General features: G+C 36.3%; 1 protein-coding gene across 3 annotated transcripts; it reads left to right on the top strand.

Moving 5' to 3' along the window:
• On the top strand, positions 1–15,482 carry LOC133854177 (potassium transporter 3). Of its 3 annotated transcripts, none has more exons than XM_062290249.1 (9): positions 1–134; positions 770–1,013; positions 1,102–1,350; positions 1,485–1,535; positions 2,202–2,462; positions 2,542–2,594; positions 3,907–4,021; positions 13,061–13,315; positions 13,899–15,482. In XM_062290249.1, exons 1-9 carry the CDS (start codon positions 132–134, stop codon positions 14,999–15,001), a joined length of 2,334 nt encoding a protein of 777 aa, XP_062146233.1. In that variant the 5' UTR covers positions 1–131; the 3' UTR covers positions 15,002–15,482. The 3 variants fall into 3 exon arrangements, with proteins under 3 accessions (XP_062146233.1, XP_062146235.1, XP_062146234.1); XM_062290251.1 differs by having other exon boundaries at positions 14,131–14,305; XM_062290250.1 differs by lacking the exon at positions 1–134 and having other exon boundaries at positions 872–1,013; positions 1,092–1,350.
• The last annotated feature ends 1,798 nt before the right edge of the window (positions 15,483–17,280 follow it).

The following is a 17,280-nucleotide window of genomic DNA, read 5'->3' as shown; positions in this document are numbered from 1 at the left end:
ATCTGTTCGTTGCAGAAACTTTCTACGCAGATATTTATATATTGTATTAACACCCAAAACGCCTTCGTTTCGAGCATTTCGCTTTCAGCTTTTCAGAGACACAGAATTCAGAAAGGAGGAGCAAAGCAGCCATGGTACGTGTTCAACTTTCTCTTCAAAACCAGTTCATTCTTGCCATTTTCTTTGTCCCTTGTTTCGAGTAATCACAGAGCTTAATTCGTTTTTTTTTTTTAATTTATTCTTTCTTCTTTTTTTGGCTGCTTCATGTAGTATTTATCATCTAATTAAGTTTTTATTATATCTAACGAGTTTAAGCCAAGTGCAAGAATAGCGTTCAATTCTTTCTGAGCCTGAGCAATTTGGAATGAGATTTAAGCACAATTATTGCTTGGAGTTTGATGAGGCTATTGACCAATAACGTTGTGAAATTTGGGTTAGATGTCGATCTTTTAGGTATTCCTTTTCAAAATATGGTGATTGACAACCACGAAACAAAGATTGATTTGGTGTTTATCTAGTATTTTCGAATTAGGAAAATAAATATTTAGTATGCTTTTAGGGATTCATGGAATCTTGCAGTATGATAGGATTAGTTACTCATATCGAAAAGATAGTATTGGAAACTGGTGATATGTGTTGATCTTAATCGTTATGGCATTGCTCGAATTAATAATTGTCAAACCCGCGTTGCAAGTTGCAATGTGGAGTTTGGTACTTAACATTTATGTTCAACTCTTTTCTTTTCTTTTTGGGTTTTATGCTCAAACAGGTTGATGGTAGAGGTCGACATAAAGAAGCTCTCGTTCTGGTATATCGTAGTTTTGGTCTAGTGTTTGGTGACTTGACCATCTCCCCACTTTATGTTTATAAGAGTACATTTTCTGGGGGCGTGCTTCATTATCAAACAGAGGATGCAGTATTCGGGGTGTTTTCCTTGATTTTTTGGACTTTCACTCTTCTTTCGCTGTTGAAGTATGTCATTATCATGTTAAGTGCAAATGATAATGGTGAAGGTAAAAGCTTATAGCTTTTTCAAAGATGCTACAAGTTTTTTTCATTGTTTTCCATTTTTATTATCTATGACTGCTTAGTCTTTTGCAGGAGGAATTATGGTGCTATACTCACTCCTTTGCCGAAACACAAAATGCTCTTTGCTTCCTAATTATCAAGCAGCCGATGAGGAGCTTTTTGCGTATCCTAACCTGGGTTACTCAAATAGGAATATGCCTTCCTCTCCAATCAAAAGATTTATTGAGAAGCATAAAAAAGCAAAAACCAGCTTACTGCTTGTTGCTTTATTTGGTGCTTGCATGGTAATTAGCATTGGTGTCCTCACACCTGCAATTTCTGGTAAACGCGCTTTCTCTCTCCTCATTTTCTCTTAGAGTTTTCCACCGGGACTTTTACTGGATGAGTTTGCAATCACTACATGGTTGCATACCTTTTATTAGATACCTGTGCTAATAGATATCTGGTTTTGGCAGTTCTTTCATCCGTTGAAGGGCTGAAAGTTCGAGTGACAGATATGAATAATAGTGAGTATGACTCTCAGAAAAGAAAGAAATAATGCACACACTCACACACATAAATGTCTGCATAGATTTTAATATGCTAGTATTTTCTCAATGAATTTTGAAACTCAATGGTTATTTTAAAAAAAGAAAAAAGAAAAGGGGCTCATCAACTTGAGTAATGGTATTGTCTTATTATAAGTACTGAGCTCATCTATTACAAGGAAGATTGTATTCAAAAGTTATGAAGTAAAATGCTAGAAGAAATGTTATGATTAGAACCAAAGATGACTATAAGGGAGAGCTATAAACTTGTTGGAGCCCAACTATTTCGAGCTCCCAATATAATGCATGGGATGCATACAATATGAAAACATGGTCTCTGTGATGGTTATGTTTCTCGCATAAGTGAGTGAAGACTTGTTGGCAAGGGGAGCTTGAGTTTGCATAAATCTCTTTTCAGGTCCATTCAGCATCAATACTGAAAATGGAGCACAACTAGAAGAGAGAAAAAGAGGGGGAAGGGGATTTTCCCGAGTAGACTGTTTCTTGCACGAAAAATATTTTATTTTATGAATATATAACATTCTTCCTTCTTTGCATTAATTTATTTCCTTTCAATTTACTGTAATTTTTTTATTATTATTTTAAACTCCCATTCAATTTACTAATAATTACATAATTACACAGGTGTGGTAATTGTTATTGCCTGTGTCTTATTGGTTGGGCTTTCTGTCTTGCAACACCGGGGTGGGCACAAGGTGGCATTTATGTTTTCTCCCATTATAATTCTATGGTTACTATTGATCACCATTATTGGCATCTACAATGTCATTAAGTGGAATCCAAGGATATACCAGGCTCTTTCTCCATATTATATCTACAAGTTCTTTAAGGACACAGGAAAAGATGGTTGGATTTCTCTTGGAGGAATAATACTATGCATTACTGGTAAAAGGGCATTTGGAATCTGTTCTGGTTCTCTAAGATTTGAACTTGTTAATTCATCTAGGCTTTTTGTCAACTGCAGGAACAGAAGCTATGTTTGCAGACCTTGGCTACTTCACTGCAGGATCAATAAGGGTATGCAATTTGATTGATTGCAGAATAGGGTTCTGTTTTCCATGCTTAACCTTTTTAGGTGACATTGTTGAAGCCATGAGAAAGAACTTATGACCATTTATGCATTTCAGTGCTTTAAATGGATAATTTTGTTAAGAGCTTCTGAAGCTTAGTTCTGATTGAGGCTTTGGGTTTTCCAGTTTTGTCTAAAAGAAAACATTTTGGAATAATTCATTTCCAGTATGGAAATGTGCTGGCATTAAACATTTAAACTACTTAGCCTCTAGCTTAGGAGGCATTGTTCCTCTTTAAACGTTTTGATGGACCTATTTGTTTGGACAATAACTGATATTGATAGAAAATTAGGAGCCTGATGCCAAAAAAAAAAAAAAACTGTAGTGACGCCAATTATACTGAATGATTTAATCGAGCAATTACTTAAAACTTGTATTCAGGAGTTTTAGATGTTATTGGTTCCCTGGACTTTTAGGAGTACCAGTTAATCCAAACATGCGACTTCTACTGCTCTTGGTACAGGCCTGTGTTTACTTTCTCTTAGATAATAAATTTTTCTAGCTAGCTTACCAGTCAGTTTTTCTTTTGCCTCCTCATCCATGGTTCACATAAGTACTTAGGAGTCGAGGTAAATGATAGCGCATATCACTCAAGCATTAGAACCATGGACTTTACAATAATTCCGCACAGGATTAAGCATATCAGACTCTCAAAGTGTTACAATCTTGGAAATTCAGATCAAAATGGAAAGATCTTGTTGATTTAAGTCATGGTAGAATATCATTGAAGTTATTGAAGATACCTTGAGTTGGTCTACCCTACCTTTTTCTATTTATTTGAAATATATCTTGTTAAATTCACCATTTTCTATCAGTTTAAGCTGTTAAGATAAGTGTTGATTTAACATGGTATCAAAGCAAAAGTCTTGAGTTCGAACTCTGATTCCACAGCTTACCTACCATTTCAGTTAAATATTCCAAGTATTTGAGCCTCACTTGTTAAGGGAGAGCTTAAGCCCACACGTGATAGGAAGTGTTAAAGTATTAATTAAATAAATAAATTCACCATATTCTATCAACTTAAGCTTTTGGAACAAATGGATTTAACAGTATTAATGTAGCTTATGCTTAAATTTTATGTTGCCACTTTACATACCTCATAAAGGTTGTGCTTGTTATTATTGTGGCTTATGTCAGAATTTTTGTTTGTTTGTTTGTTTGTTTTTTGTTGTTGTTGTTTATATCGATTTCATCATTTGTCTCTTTAATTTGTTAACATTGCTACAAGTAAAACTCTGAGGAGCTTTCACTTTGTGCAGGGTGCATTTTCTAGTGTTATTTACCCATGTCTAATACTTCAATACATGGGCCAGGCTGCTTTTCTTACAAAGAATTTTTCTGCAGTGTCTAGAAGCTTTTATGCTTCCATTCCAGGTTAGTTTCTTGAAGGAGTAAATGAGAGTTCCGCACATTCAGGGAAAGGGATATATTTTCCCTGATGAATGCCACTTAGTGCATCCCTTAGGCTACACCATGGATAGTTAATTCCTGATTGTTTATCCTCTCTCTTTCATTTACACTTCAATAATAATTAGTTAGGTTCCTGACCAGATTCAGTACATCTGATGGTCTTGGTCACCCGAACAGCTGAGCATTCAGAATAGAAAGTGCATGCACTTTCTTTTTTCTTACCTTTTTTTTGGGTTGACCTTAATTTTTTTTTTTAAATCGAAAGCAATTGCTAGTAGATAAACCAAACTGGTTGCAAACTAGTGTCCATTGCAAGTTATTTTGTGGGCTATAGAAGTGAGCTAGAGCTTGAGCTGGATTCTGTTGCTAGATCAGCTAAGTGTGAGGAACACCAGGTTTGACATGGTTGGACAGTTGCACTTGGGCTAGTGAACAGAGATACAACAAAATGATTAGAAGTCATCTGCAAATATATATAATTTTGTTTGTTTATTTTGTTGGTCATGCTGACATGTTGGAATCATGACAGTTTCTTAGCTTGCATAAACAAATAGCATAACCAAAGTTATTAAAATTTGAGAAAAAAAAAAAAAAACAAAAAACAAAACAAAAAATGTTTCTGTTGTGGCAAATATTTGCTAACATTTGCACGTGCGTTTGCATGGTTGTCTGTGCATATTTCTATTTCTAACAATCTGGCTCTCTGGAAAATGGTTCATTCTCTACACCTTGCTTTGATGGAGTCATTTGTGTGGTTCTGGTTTTTCTACTACTCATTTTGCTTTCATAGTTCTGCAGCTCCCCAAGAGTTTTTATTTATTTATTTATTTATTTTTATTTTGGGGTGGGGAAAGGAAGAGAGAGAGAGGGAGGTGGGTAGATTATGCAACGTAGGTGTAGTGAATCGCAAAACAGACAATACTAGATTAACAATTCTTCCCAAAACCAAGAACAAATCAAGGATTTTAGGTCAAATAGATAGAAAACCACTCATTGAGTATTTCTTAGAGAAAATTGATGAATAATAATAATAAATTGCAGCTGTAATTGCCTATAACAAGTATTTATAGTGACTAGTCCTAAACCTGCTATAACACTGAAATAAAGTCGGTTTGTCGAACTGGCGCGATCTCCTCTAAACGGGCCTACTTACTCGTTCGGACAACAATGGGATAAAATTAATGGAAACCCTAAAATCGATCCTCGGTCGGACGGGGCTCTGCCTGAACCAGCAAATGAATGCTACTAGTTGATTACTTGTCCATACGTGTAGCGAACAAACTACCGAATGAGCTCTCTTGATACTCACGTTGATCAGCTCGCCCAGACCTGTTCCAAATGCCACTCCTAACGAGGCTCTCTAGACTCTGCTTGTCCGAACATGTTCCGAACGAGGCTCTTTGGACCCCTTCCAAAAGCCTTCCTAACAAGCTCGTTCCGACGAGTCTTAGGCCTCGTCTGGACACCAGTGTTAGCACCTGTTTTCTTCATAAACTCGATCGCATCCTGGTCTATATCATCCTCCCTAGGTTGGAGAGAATTAGCCCTCGAATTCACATCCTCATCAAAAGTATCTCCTGTGAAAGCAACAAGATGTTTGACATTGAATACATCGGATGTCTTGATGTGGCTCAGTAGCTTCAACCGGTATGCATTTCAATTGATCTTCTCAATGACTTTCACTGTTCCAATCTTGCAAGAAACCAACTTGTTATATTCCCCAACTGAAAACCTATCTTTTTGTCAAGATAGCACATACAAAATCACCTTCCTCAAACTCCACAACTTGCCTCTTCTTATTGGCACTTGCCTTGTATTTTGTCACTGAATCTTACAAGTTCTGAATTTTCGCCTTGTGAACGTCCTGAAGTTGACCAATTCAATCTTCAAACTTTGCATTCACCTGCCAAATCAAGAACCGGTGATAGGTCCAATGGTGCCCAAGGATTAATTCCATACACAATGAAGAATGGACTAAACCCGGTACTCCGATTAGTAGACTGATTGTAGGCAAACTCCGCTTGATACAACTTTCGATCCCACGACTTCAAATGATCACCCACCAAACTTCTAAGCAAGCCTCCCAAAGACCGATTGACCACCTCCGTTTTTCCGCCGGTTTGAGGATGATAGGCACTACTAAAATCTAGCTTGGTGTTAGACAATCTCCACGAGCACCTCCAAAAGTGACTAAGGAATTGTGTGTCCTGATCAGAAACTATAGACAATGGCAACCCATGTAGCCTATAAACTTCCCAGAAATACAGTTGTGCCACATTTACAGCATCGGAATTCTTCTTACAAGCAATGAAATGAGTTATCTTAGAGAACCAATCAAACAAAACAAAGATGGAATCATTACTTCGTTGTGTCCTCGGCAAGCCCAACACAAAATCCATGCTTACATTCATCTAGGGTTGCTCCGGAATTGGAAGTGGCATGTACAAACCCGCATTTATAGTTGTACCCTTAGACACTTGACAAATCTGACAACCCTCCACAAACTTAGCAACTTCTTTTCGCATGCTCGGCCTATAAAATTGATCTGCCACCAATTTAAATGTCTTGTCACGCCTCATGTGACTTTCATTGTGCAGCTCTTATATGATCTTAAATCTCAAGCTACCCTCTGGAATACAAAGCTGGTTTCCTTTGAAAAGGAATCCGTCAAGTAATAGGAAATCATCCTTTATTCTGCTGCCTCGTTACTAATAATAGGACCAATAATGGATAAGTTAGTAACAAATCTTTTAAAAGATCGAATCCAAGTACCTTTGTCCTAATTGTAGTCAATAGAAGCACCTTCCAACTGAATGCATCTGCCACCTTGTTCAATGCCCCAGATTTATGCTTTATTACAAAGGAGAACAGTTGTACATATGCCACCCAACCAAGATGCCTTGAAAGCTTGTCTTGACTATTAAGATGCTTCAAGGCTTCATGATCAGAATACAAGACAAACTCATTGTAAGCAAGATAAGAACTCTAATGCTTTAAAGCTTGCACCAGTGCATAAAACTCCAAGTCATAGGTGCTATAGTTAAGCTTGGACCTGCTCAACTTCGCACTAAAATACGCCACTGATCTTCCTCCTTGACTAAGTACTGCTCCAATGCCCACCTTTGATGCATCACAATGCAACTTCAAGGCTTGTGTGAAATCCGGCAATGCAAGAACAGGAGTTGTAGTAAACTTCTCCATTCTTTTTTTTTTTTGATAAGTAAGAAAAGTCTTAAAAAGTAAACTTCTTAATCACCTCAAATGCTGCAGATGCCCCTTCATTCCATGAAAACTTTCCAGCCTTCATGCAATCCGTAATAGGTGCCATAATGAAGTTGAAGTTGTTAATGAAGCGGCAATAAAAGGAAACCAACTCATGGAAACTCCGTACCTCATTTAAGGTAGTAGGGGTCAGTCATTGCCTTATGGCTGCAACCTTCGACTCATCCACTGAAGTCCATTTTTTGACACCACATAACCAAGGAAAAGGATAGAATCCGTCATGGATGAACACTTGGCTGTGGCAACAAAGAACTCCCTACACAACACAAGAAGTACCTCTTGCAAGTGCAAAAGATGCACATCAACATTAGAACTATAAATAAGGATATCATCAAAATACACCACAACAAACTTGCCTATGAAATGGTGGAAAATCTGGTTTGTCACCCTCATAAATTTACTCTGGGCATTCAATAACCCGAATGGCATCACCAACCATTCATACAGCCCCTCACGCGTCTTGAACACAATCTTCCACTCATCACCCGGTCAAATCTGGATATGATGATATCCATTCTTCAAGTCCTTCTTTGTGAACACCGTGGCCTTACTCAATTGGTCCAACAAATCATCCGGCCGTGAAATAGGAAACCTATCCCTCACGGTGATCTTGTTGATTGCCCAGCTGTCTACACACATCCGCCAAGACCCATCTTTCTTGGGTGTAAGTAATGTTGGAACTGCACATGGGCGCTTTCCCAGATATTGGCTTTAACCAATAGATCTTTCACTTGCCACCTCAACTCCACATGTTCATTAGGACTCGTGGTAGTGCGGGTGATTTGGGAGATTAGATCCCGCCGTCAAATCAATTTGATGTTGAATGCCTCTCAAAGGTGGTAATCCCTCCGGAAACACGTGTTAGTAAAATCTTGCAACAATCCCTTCACTAGCTCTAGTACTTCTCCTCCCTTATTACTCTTTTTTCAATAGCACACATACAACTCCGGAAGCTAGCATCTTATCTGCAAATTCCTTCCTTGCTAGGAGTTTCTTACCATCCCCCTTTGAGAGTTTTGGCTCAACCTTTTTGCTAGGTATGAGTACACTCTTCACGTTGTCAAACATGGAGACGTAAGTGTTCTTCCTCCCATCGTGGACAATAGTCCTATCATATTGTCATGGTCTACCCAACAAGAGATGACAAGCATCCATGGCAACCACATCACACCATACCTTATCCTTATAATTAGCCCCAATAGAAAAGGACTCTAGACAACGCTTAGAGACTGTTACCTTGTTTCCTTTCTTGAGCTACTCCAACCGATAGTGACTATTGACTAGGGTGCTTCTCCGTCTCCAAGCTCAGTTTTTGAACAACCTCCTTCGAAAGTACATTCTCGCAGCTGGGGATGCAAACGAGCTGAGCTACTCGTGAGCTTACTCAAGATCAGCTCGAATAAACTTGATTCATGCTCGAATCGATTATTAAATGAGTTACTCATGAACACGAAATCAAACTCGATTATTAAACAATATAAACTCGGCTCAACTCGATTAAAACTCGTGAACCCGCTCGTATAAGGATCGACTCGTTTATTAAGGCTCGACTCGTGTATATATATATTAAGTAACAAATAAAAATGGTCCATAAATATTAATTGGTTATACTTGTTTGGTTATACAAATGTGTATATAAAATAATAAAAGTGAATAATATAAATACTTAATTGTTAATCACTTAATCATATGATACAATGACAATTCAGATACTTAGTCATATGATTCATATAATATGAATCATATTATATTATTCATGTAATATAATAGGACTATATGATCATATAATAATATAACATTGTGGCATATAACATGTAATCACTGATCCACTATATCTAATGTTATAACTTATAAGTATTGTTATTCGATACTTATGAATTATTACATCACTGTCATCACGTGATCCAAGATCTAAGATCATGTGAATTGTTAGATTGTATGAATCATATGATCATACATTCATACAATAATACTTATATCATAGGATCAAATGATATTCGTATTATTAAAAGATTTTTAGGAATTATGATAATTATGACTTATAATGATTATACTTATTAATGTTATCATAGATAAATTATAATCACATAAGTCAAGTGATATGATATGATTCATAATTCATAATTCATAATCATAAATTGTATATATATATATATCAATCAAGCTATAAGTATAAATTATAATACATAATGTCATATAAGTATACAAATACAATGATTAAGTATTTTATATTTAGATACTTAGATACACTGATTAAGTATGATGTAAGATTTTAAGTATCTAATCACTATTAATCATACCTAGAGCCTTAGATACAATGATTAGGTATATAGATTACATACATAAGTATGAATTCACATTAATCATATGATATAATGACACTTTTGAAACTTAATCATATTATTCATATATAATGGTTACGTAGCACAAATGCACAATGTTAGATCATATGATCGAAATTCTAATGATAACACTTAAATTGTGATTATAATTAACACATTGGTAATTCAAATCGGACCAACCGACCAATCCTAATAACTTAATTTGGGATTATATGAATTACATTGTCATTAGATATGAATCATATAATCTAAGAATTATCATTAGATCTAAAAACAAAGTATTATTATCATTAGATATATAGAACCATATGAAAAATATAATAATTATCATTATTAATGTTTTAACTTAATATTTATATTGACTATTGTTAAAAAAAAATTTATAATTAAATACTTATGAATCAATAGAATCGTTATATATAATATACTTATAAGTTATATAACATGATTCACATGGTTTAATATCAAAGATCAAATGATAATATTTTTTTTGTTTGAGATCATATGATAATATTTAGATTATATGATACTAATATACAATCATTATATTTATATCTATATTAACTTAATTATTAAGTATGTAATTATTAAGATTATGAATTGTTGAATCATAATTCATGAAGTATTAAGATTAAATATTAAATTAGAGTCTTATAATTATAAAAGATCTTGAAAAATGCAAATATTATATGGGACATGGGAATGGACTTGAGTCACTTGACCAAATTTTCATAATAAACCAATATTTCTTTTTTTTCCTAGAGTATTAGTTGCATGATCTCTGTAAGACTCTAACTCTTGAATTTTTAAACTTTCAAGATAAAACCAAAAGGAAAAGACAATTTAAGATTCTAATAAAAGGCATTATGTGTACAATTTGTGTATAATATGTCAATATGTGTGCAAATAATAAACTTCACTTTAATTTATTATTAAGTGTCTAATTATATAAAAAAAATTTATATATATTTTTAATTTTAATTTTTTTTAAATGTGGTTTAATTATTTTTTATTGCTAAAATAAATAATTTGAATTGTATGATACAGGCCAAGCTCGAGCTCAGGATCGACCAAAATGACCAAGCTCGAGCTTGGTCAGTAAATTTTCCTAAGCGAGCTGAGCTCGCACACAAATTTTAGGCTCGTGTTGAGCTCGAGCTTCACTATTACATAAATGAGTCTAGCCCGAACAGCTAATACCCGCTCAGGATCAACTGTTTTACACCCCTACTCGCAGCTGCCCGAATCAATGACAAGTTTACACACCTTACCTTTACATGTAGATTGGAAGATATTGTTGCGCCTCCAATCTTCACCTTTAGCCTTACGGGGTGTAAAGCATGCTCTCCTAACCACCAACAAAGGACCCTCATCTCCAATTACAATCTCCTCATCAACTTCATCTTCACCATTGAATTTAGGTTCTTACTCAAAATCAGCTACCGTATTGTCTGTTGCCTCCTCGAATTCAATGAACAACCCTTTACCATACTTTCTCCCTTGCAACAATCCACCATCCTACGTCTTGGTTCACCACATTTAAAGCACTTTGGATTGCTACTCAAAGCTGCCTTGTTAGGCTATGGATTTGACTACCCTCTAGCTTGTGTGGATGGTGGATTTACACTATGTGTAGACGATGTGGGATTACATCGACTACTACCCCCACTACCTCCTCCTCCAACCAATCCCAAAGGCCTCCTAAATAATGTCTTCTCAAGGTGCAAGGCCCTTTGGTGTACTTTGGACACATTAAGAGGGTCAAAGAAATTCAAAGATTCCTGGAATTGTTGCCTCATACCTTCAATATACTGAGACATCAACTGATCATTCGACTCCACCAAATCCACACGAGCCAGCAATTTGTAGAACTGGGCCGTATAATCATCCACGGATCTTGCTCCCTGCCTAAGGTTTTGCAATTGTTGATACATGGTTCTCACCTACTTTTGGGGCAAGAATGCGACCCTTATGTGCTTAAATAGTTTCTCCCAAGTATTGATCTTCTCCTTTCCTCGCCGCACTCTAGTTTGCTTTAGTTGCAACTACCATGCAATAGCTCTTCCCCGGAACTTGGTCGACACCAAAGGAACTCTTCGATCATCAAGCACCTCCTGGAAGTCTAAGATCTCATCTACAACGCTTACCCAATCAGGGAATTCATTGCAAACAACCTTGGAATTCCAGGATGTCGAGTTTGAATCCTGACTCCCATATGCTAGGGTTACTTTGTGCCATGGGACACTCCCTCCGCGCTCTACACTCCACAAATAGATTGGCAGCTTCACCCTCAACACTATACTCGTCTTCATCCTCCACATAACACAGATTTGGTCGACGATGATGACCGTTTGGACCATCCATGGCAGCAAATTGCTCATCAAGTGCTCCAATTTTAGCGTCACTTAGCTCAAATTGATCAGAACATTGCTCCTCCATGCGTTGCAAATGTACCATCAATTGATCATCACGCATTGCTTCTTTGCACTCGTGCACATCACCAATGTTTGCAAAACAGTTTGTCCTTCTATGTCCCCATCGTGCCATGGAAAGAAAACATTGGCTTTGATACCGACTGATGCAACGCAGGTGTAGTGGATTGGAAAACAAACAATACTAAATTAACAATTCTTCCCAAAACCAAGAACAAATAAAGGATTTGAGGTAAAATAGATAGAAAACCACTCCTAGAGTGTTTCTTAGAGAAAATTGATGAACTCGTCCGAATGCCAGTGTCAGCACCCATTTTCTTCATAAACTCGAACGCAGCCTGGTCTATATCAGTAGAGCTTGTGTTCTGCTATTGACAATATTCACTTGTCCCTACCAAACCATGTCAAACTGAGTTTGACATGGTCATTCTGACCTAGCTCAGTCAGCTTAATACCCATTAATTAAGCCAAACACAAATAACCAAACTTGCCTAAGCTTCTTTACACCCATAGCACTAAATGATGTAAATGGACTGACTAGAGCAGTTATAATTTTTCTGCCATGATATAAGAAAGCTATATAATGGAAAAATTGTTGAACAAGTGGGCTTGCCATATTGAAATTCCGTTTATTTCACCATATTTTGCGCATGAGGCTTTGCTAAGTAATTCTATTTGTTCAGACGAGTCCAACCATGATATCACTTGGGAAGTCCTAAAAATGTCAAAAAGATCCTCAATACCTTATAATATTTTACTAGATCCAAGTTATTTTGTATTAAATATTCTCATTGCCTGACAAATATTTATTTATCGAAAAGGGATATCATAATGCTATTACTGTCTGCATTAATTGATTTCAGTTTATTGTACTGAATCAATGTTGAACAAGATTGAATTCCATATTTAATTATGTTGTTTTTGCAATGTTCTTGCCATGTTTGTAGATCTTCTGTTTTGGCCAACTTTTGTGGTGGCAATATTTGCCTCAATAGTTGCCAGTCAGGCTGTTATATCTGGAACAATCTCAATTGTCAAACAATGCCACGCATTAGGATGTTTCCCTCGCGTCAAGGTTGTTCAGACAAGGAGATGGATCCGTGGTCAGATATACATCCCTGAGATAAACTGGATCCTTATGATTCTCAATCTGGCTGTAACAATTGGTTTCCGTGATGCGAATGGCATTGCAAATGCTTATGGTAAGTTGTTTTTTTCATCACATTTGTTAGAATCTTCTTTTTAATATATTTATCCTCTGTCATGGGTATTCTTGGTAAGTCTACCAACGAACAAATGTCTGCATTCTTTTTGTGTTTGACTTTGGAGTTATCCTCTAGATATTGTGATAAATATATATAGATCAGATATTTCCAGTTGATTTACATACATGCTCTTGTGCATATGATGGGATAGTGTCAAGTAGTATACAGTAGGGAACTACATGACTGAAATAATTCATGATAGGAATATTTGAGCTTTCTCTAAGAGTATATTGGGTTTTTTCTGTCCAAAGTTAGCTGAATTGTACATATGGTGACTTTGGAGTTAGACAACTTTAATGTGATCTTGCCTTTTTTTTGGTAGTTGTTAAAATCTGTGATATGAGCCAAATATTATAGTAGGTATTAGGCTAATATTTTCTTTATGAATGAAAAGTCATTTGGTTATGATATCAGCCTGTGTGTGAATAATAATTTGTTGTTGATCATATGCTCTGCATTGTGACTTTTCCTTGCCCCCTTCTTCTGCAAGAAGAGCTAATAATTCCTACGATATTACCAGGTATTGCATATCTGACTGCAACATTCGTGACAACCTGGTTGATGGCACTGATCATTAACCTTGTATGGCATAAAACGCTCCTGTTGTCCCTTTTATTTATCCTCTTCTTTGGATCTATTGAGATTATCTTCCTTTCGTCTTCTTGCATGAGAATCCCCAAAGGTGGATGGGTTCCTTTTGTGATTGCTGCACTCTTCTTGCTCATTATGTATGTGTGGCATTATGGGTGCAGGAAGAAGTATTTATATGACGCACATAACAAGGTTTCCATGAAATGGATACTAACACAGGGTCCTAGTCTTGGGATCATTAAGGTTCCTGGGATTGGCATTATATACACTGAATTGGCAACTGGAATCCCATCCATGTTTACTCATTTCTTAACCAACTTACCAGCCTTTTATCAAGTGGTTGTCTTCGTCTGTGTTAAAACTGTTCCTGTTCCCTATGTACCCCATAAAGAACGGTATCTCATTGGCCGGATTGGTCCCAAATCTCACCGGATCTACCGCTGCATTGTCCGAAATGGTTACAAAGATGTTAATAACAGCGAAGATGATTTCGAAAATGAGCTGGTGATGAGCATAGCAGAATTCATCCAACTGGAAGCCGAAGGGCCCCGAACTGTTGAAGGCTCTGTGGATGGTCGGATGGCGGTTGTGAGGACATCTGAAAAGTTCGGAACTAGATTGCGAAAGTCAGAATCTGCATTCTTTGGAGAAAGCAGCAGCTCAAGCCCTTCGGCCTCTGCGACTGTAAGTAGCAGCAAGTCAGCTTTACTGCTGAATTTGAAGTCTATGAACAGACAGGAATCAACCAATCTAAACAAAAGGCGGACGGTTCGTTTTGAGTTGCTGAATACAAAATACAAGGATATACATGTCAAGGAAGAGCTCTTGGAGCTTGTGGAAGCTAAGCATGCTGAGGTAGCATATGTTGTAGGTCACTCCCACATCAAAGCAAAATGGAATTCATCATTCTTGAAAAAGTTTGCAGTCAATATGATGTACTCTTTCTTGCGTAAAAACTGCCGCGCCCCTTCCGTTGCCTTGAACATCCCTCATATTTGTTTGATTGAGGTTGGTATGACCTACCATGTGTAGCAGAATCTACAGCTGTTATTTGCCTCACGTGTTTTTTGGTGGCCAAAGTTGCATGGAGTTTCTTTTTCCGACACCGTGGGCAGTTGCTATATGTTATAATTGTGGTGTTTGACAGACTTCGCTCTGCAATCTTCACTTGGCAAAATGGTAGAAGGTGAAAGGCTGCTGTTGAATTCCAGATTTTGTTCAATTATTATTATTATTATTATTTTCTCTTTTTTTTTTTTAGTACTAAATGTAGATCTCCTGGTAATTGGGTTTGTCAAACATGCTCAAATCTTCTTTTTTTTTTTTTTTGTTATAATGTTAAATGAATTTATTTATTCTGAGTGGATTTTTCCTTGCATACGAAGGCAAGAATCTAGGAGCCATTGTTGGGTCCGTGAACTCATAAAAAATGGCCTTTACGCAAAACTATTTTGCTTCAGCTACAAGAGTGGTCTTCACCTTAAAGGAATTCATTTTCATTGGAGTTTGACTAGGGTTTTCAGGCAGTCTACACATGTTCTTCCTCTTTCTCTGGGAATGGGACCCAATTCTAAAAACGAAGGTGTGAGCATATAACATACGTGACTGTAAACTGAAAGTTTTTCATAAATTAACCTATGTTCAAAATGCGCGCGATTTTAAAAAACACTCCTTTTAGACACGTTTCAGTTTAATATATTAGGATTTTTTTTAGATTCATGAATAGAAATACTTCAGGAAAGAAAAATACAATAACAATAGCTGGGCAACTCGAAATTTAAATTAAAAACGAAAGTACATGAAGGCAATGCTTCTGAAGATCCGCCTTTTGATTCGTGGCACGGATGTCAAGAAACCAGGACACCAAAAATAAACAAAGAGAAGTTACAACAGAAACGCCCAATACAAAACACAACAAAAGCAACACAAAAACAATAAGATAATCAACAACAAAGGCTCGGATGGGAAAAGGGGAGTGGGAGCCGCCTCTAGTGGCATGTGAGGGCCACGCGCTGCCAAAGGAAAGCCTCTTGCCAGTAGGAGATGTTGGAGCCACTAAAATCTGCTGCAATTCACGGTGAGAAAAGCGGTTGTGGAAACGTGGTCCTTACGAGTTAATTTTTTTAGAGTTTTTCAACAAGGGCTCCTAGATTCTTGCCTTCTCCATTTGCCACTATTTTAATAGGTAACTGGCAAAATGTACCCGTCAACTTATATTAGGTTAAAGCACGCGTTTAAAATTAGAGAACCAATTGTTTTCAATGCCTCCAATACCTAATTAAATTACATTCATACAATTTGTCAATTGAAGGTTTTAAAAAATGGTGTAAAATTCATCTCACTTTAGACCTCTTCCAATTAATGTGCGGTGTAATTGTTAGTCAAAAATAATTCTCCAATACGGACGTGGGAGCTAATTACTACCTAATACGCTAACACCTAAACAAAAAGATATCGCTTTGACTACCTAAAAAAAAGGGCTTACACCTAACAAGAGAATAAAAAGAAAGAAATAGACCTAAATACTCCCTTTCCCAAAATTACAAATAATTTTCCTACCTTCCACCTTTCCAAATTATTTTTCTTAAAGATCATATCTTTTTTAATAAATAAAAAATAAAAAATAGTTAGAGGTAGAGGTAGAGGACAGACAAACATTTTTCTACACAATTTACAAACCCGACATGAAATTAGTAAGTTAAAGTTGAAAGGTCTGACATATTTAATTAAATGTGTCAAATTAGCTTAACTTATATAGTTAAGATACATGCCTCGAAACAGGGGCGGAGCCAAAAAGAAATTGGTGGGGGTCCGAACCTAAATAACAAAATATATATAGTCCCTCTATATGTGTGCGCGCGTATAAAGTAAAAACAAATCAAGTCTTAAACTTAACTTCGTACTAAGTCATAAGTCATAAGTACTATATGCAAAAATTACATGTCCATAAAATCATCTTTAAAAATAAATTTTCTTTCGAACATAAAAGTGTTCTAGTTTGCTATAGACACATACATAAAAAAATCTAAAAAAAAACTTTGTATCTCCTTCGAATTGTGCTCAACGACGGTCTTTCATGGAATAAAATTCATCTATTATCATTTATATAGTGAAATCCTTAGCAATTTCTTTCTCAATATAAATTAGCAAATAATTTTCTAGAAACACATCTTTCATTCTACTATATAATCCAGTTTTTTTTAGTAGAATAATTTTTTTTTGGGTGATTGAATTTCATTTTTATCGAAACCATCATATGATGCCATGGACCCCACACCCTTAAAGGTGCCTCCGCCCCTGCCTCGAAACAA

Source organism: Alnus glutinosa, chromosome 13, assembly GCF_958979055.1.
Source record: "Alnus glutinosa chromosome 13, dhAlnGlut1.1, whole genome shotgun sequence".
NCBI classification, from domain to species: Eukaryota; Viridiplantae; Streptophyta; class Magnoliopsida; order Fagales; family Betulaceae; genus Alnus; species Alnus glutinosa.
This window is presented reverse-complemented; position numbering and strand designations above follow the sequence as displayed.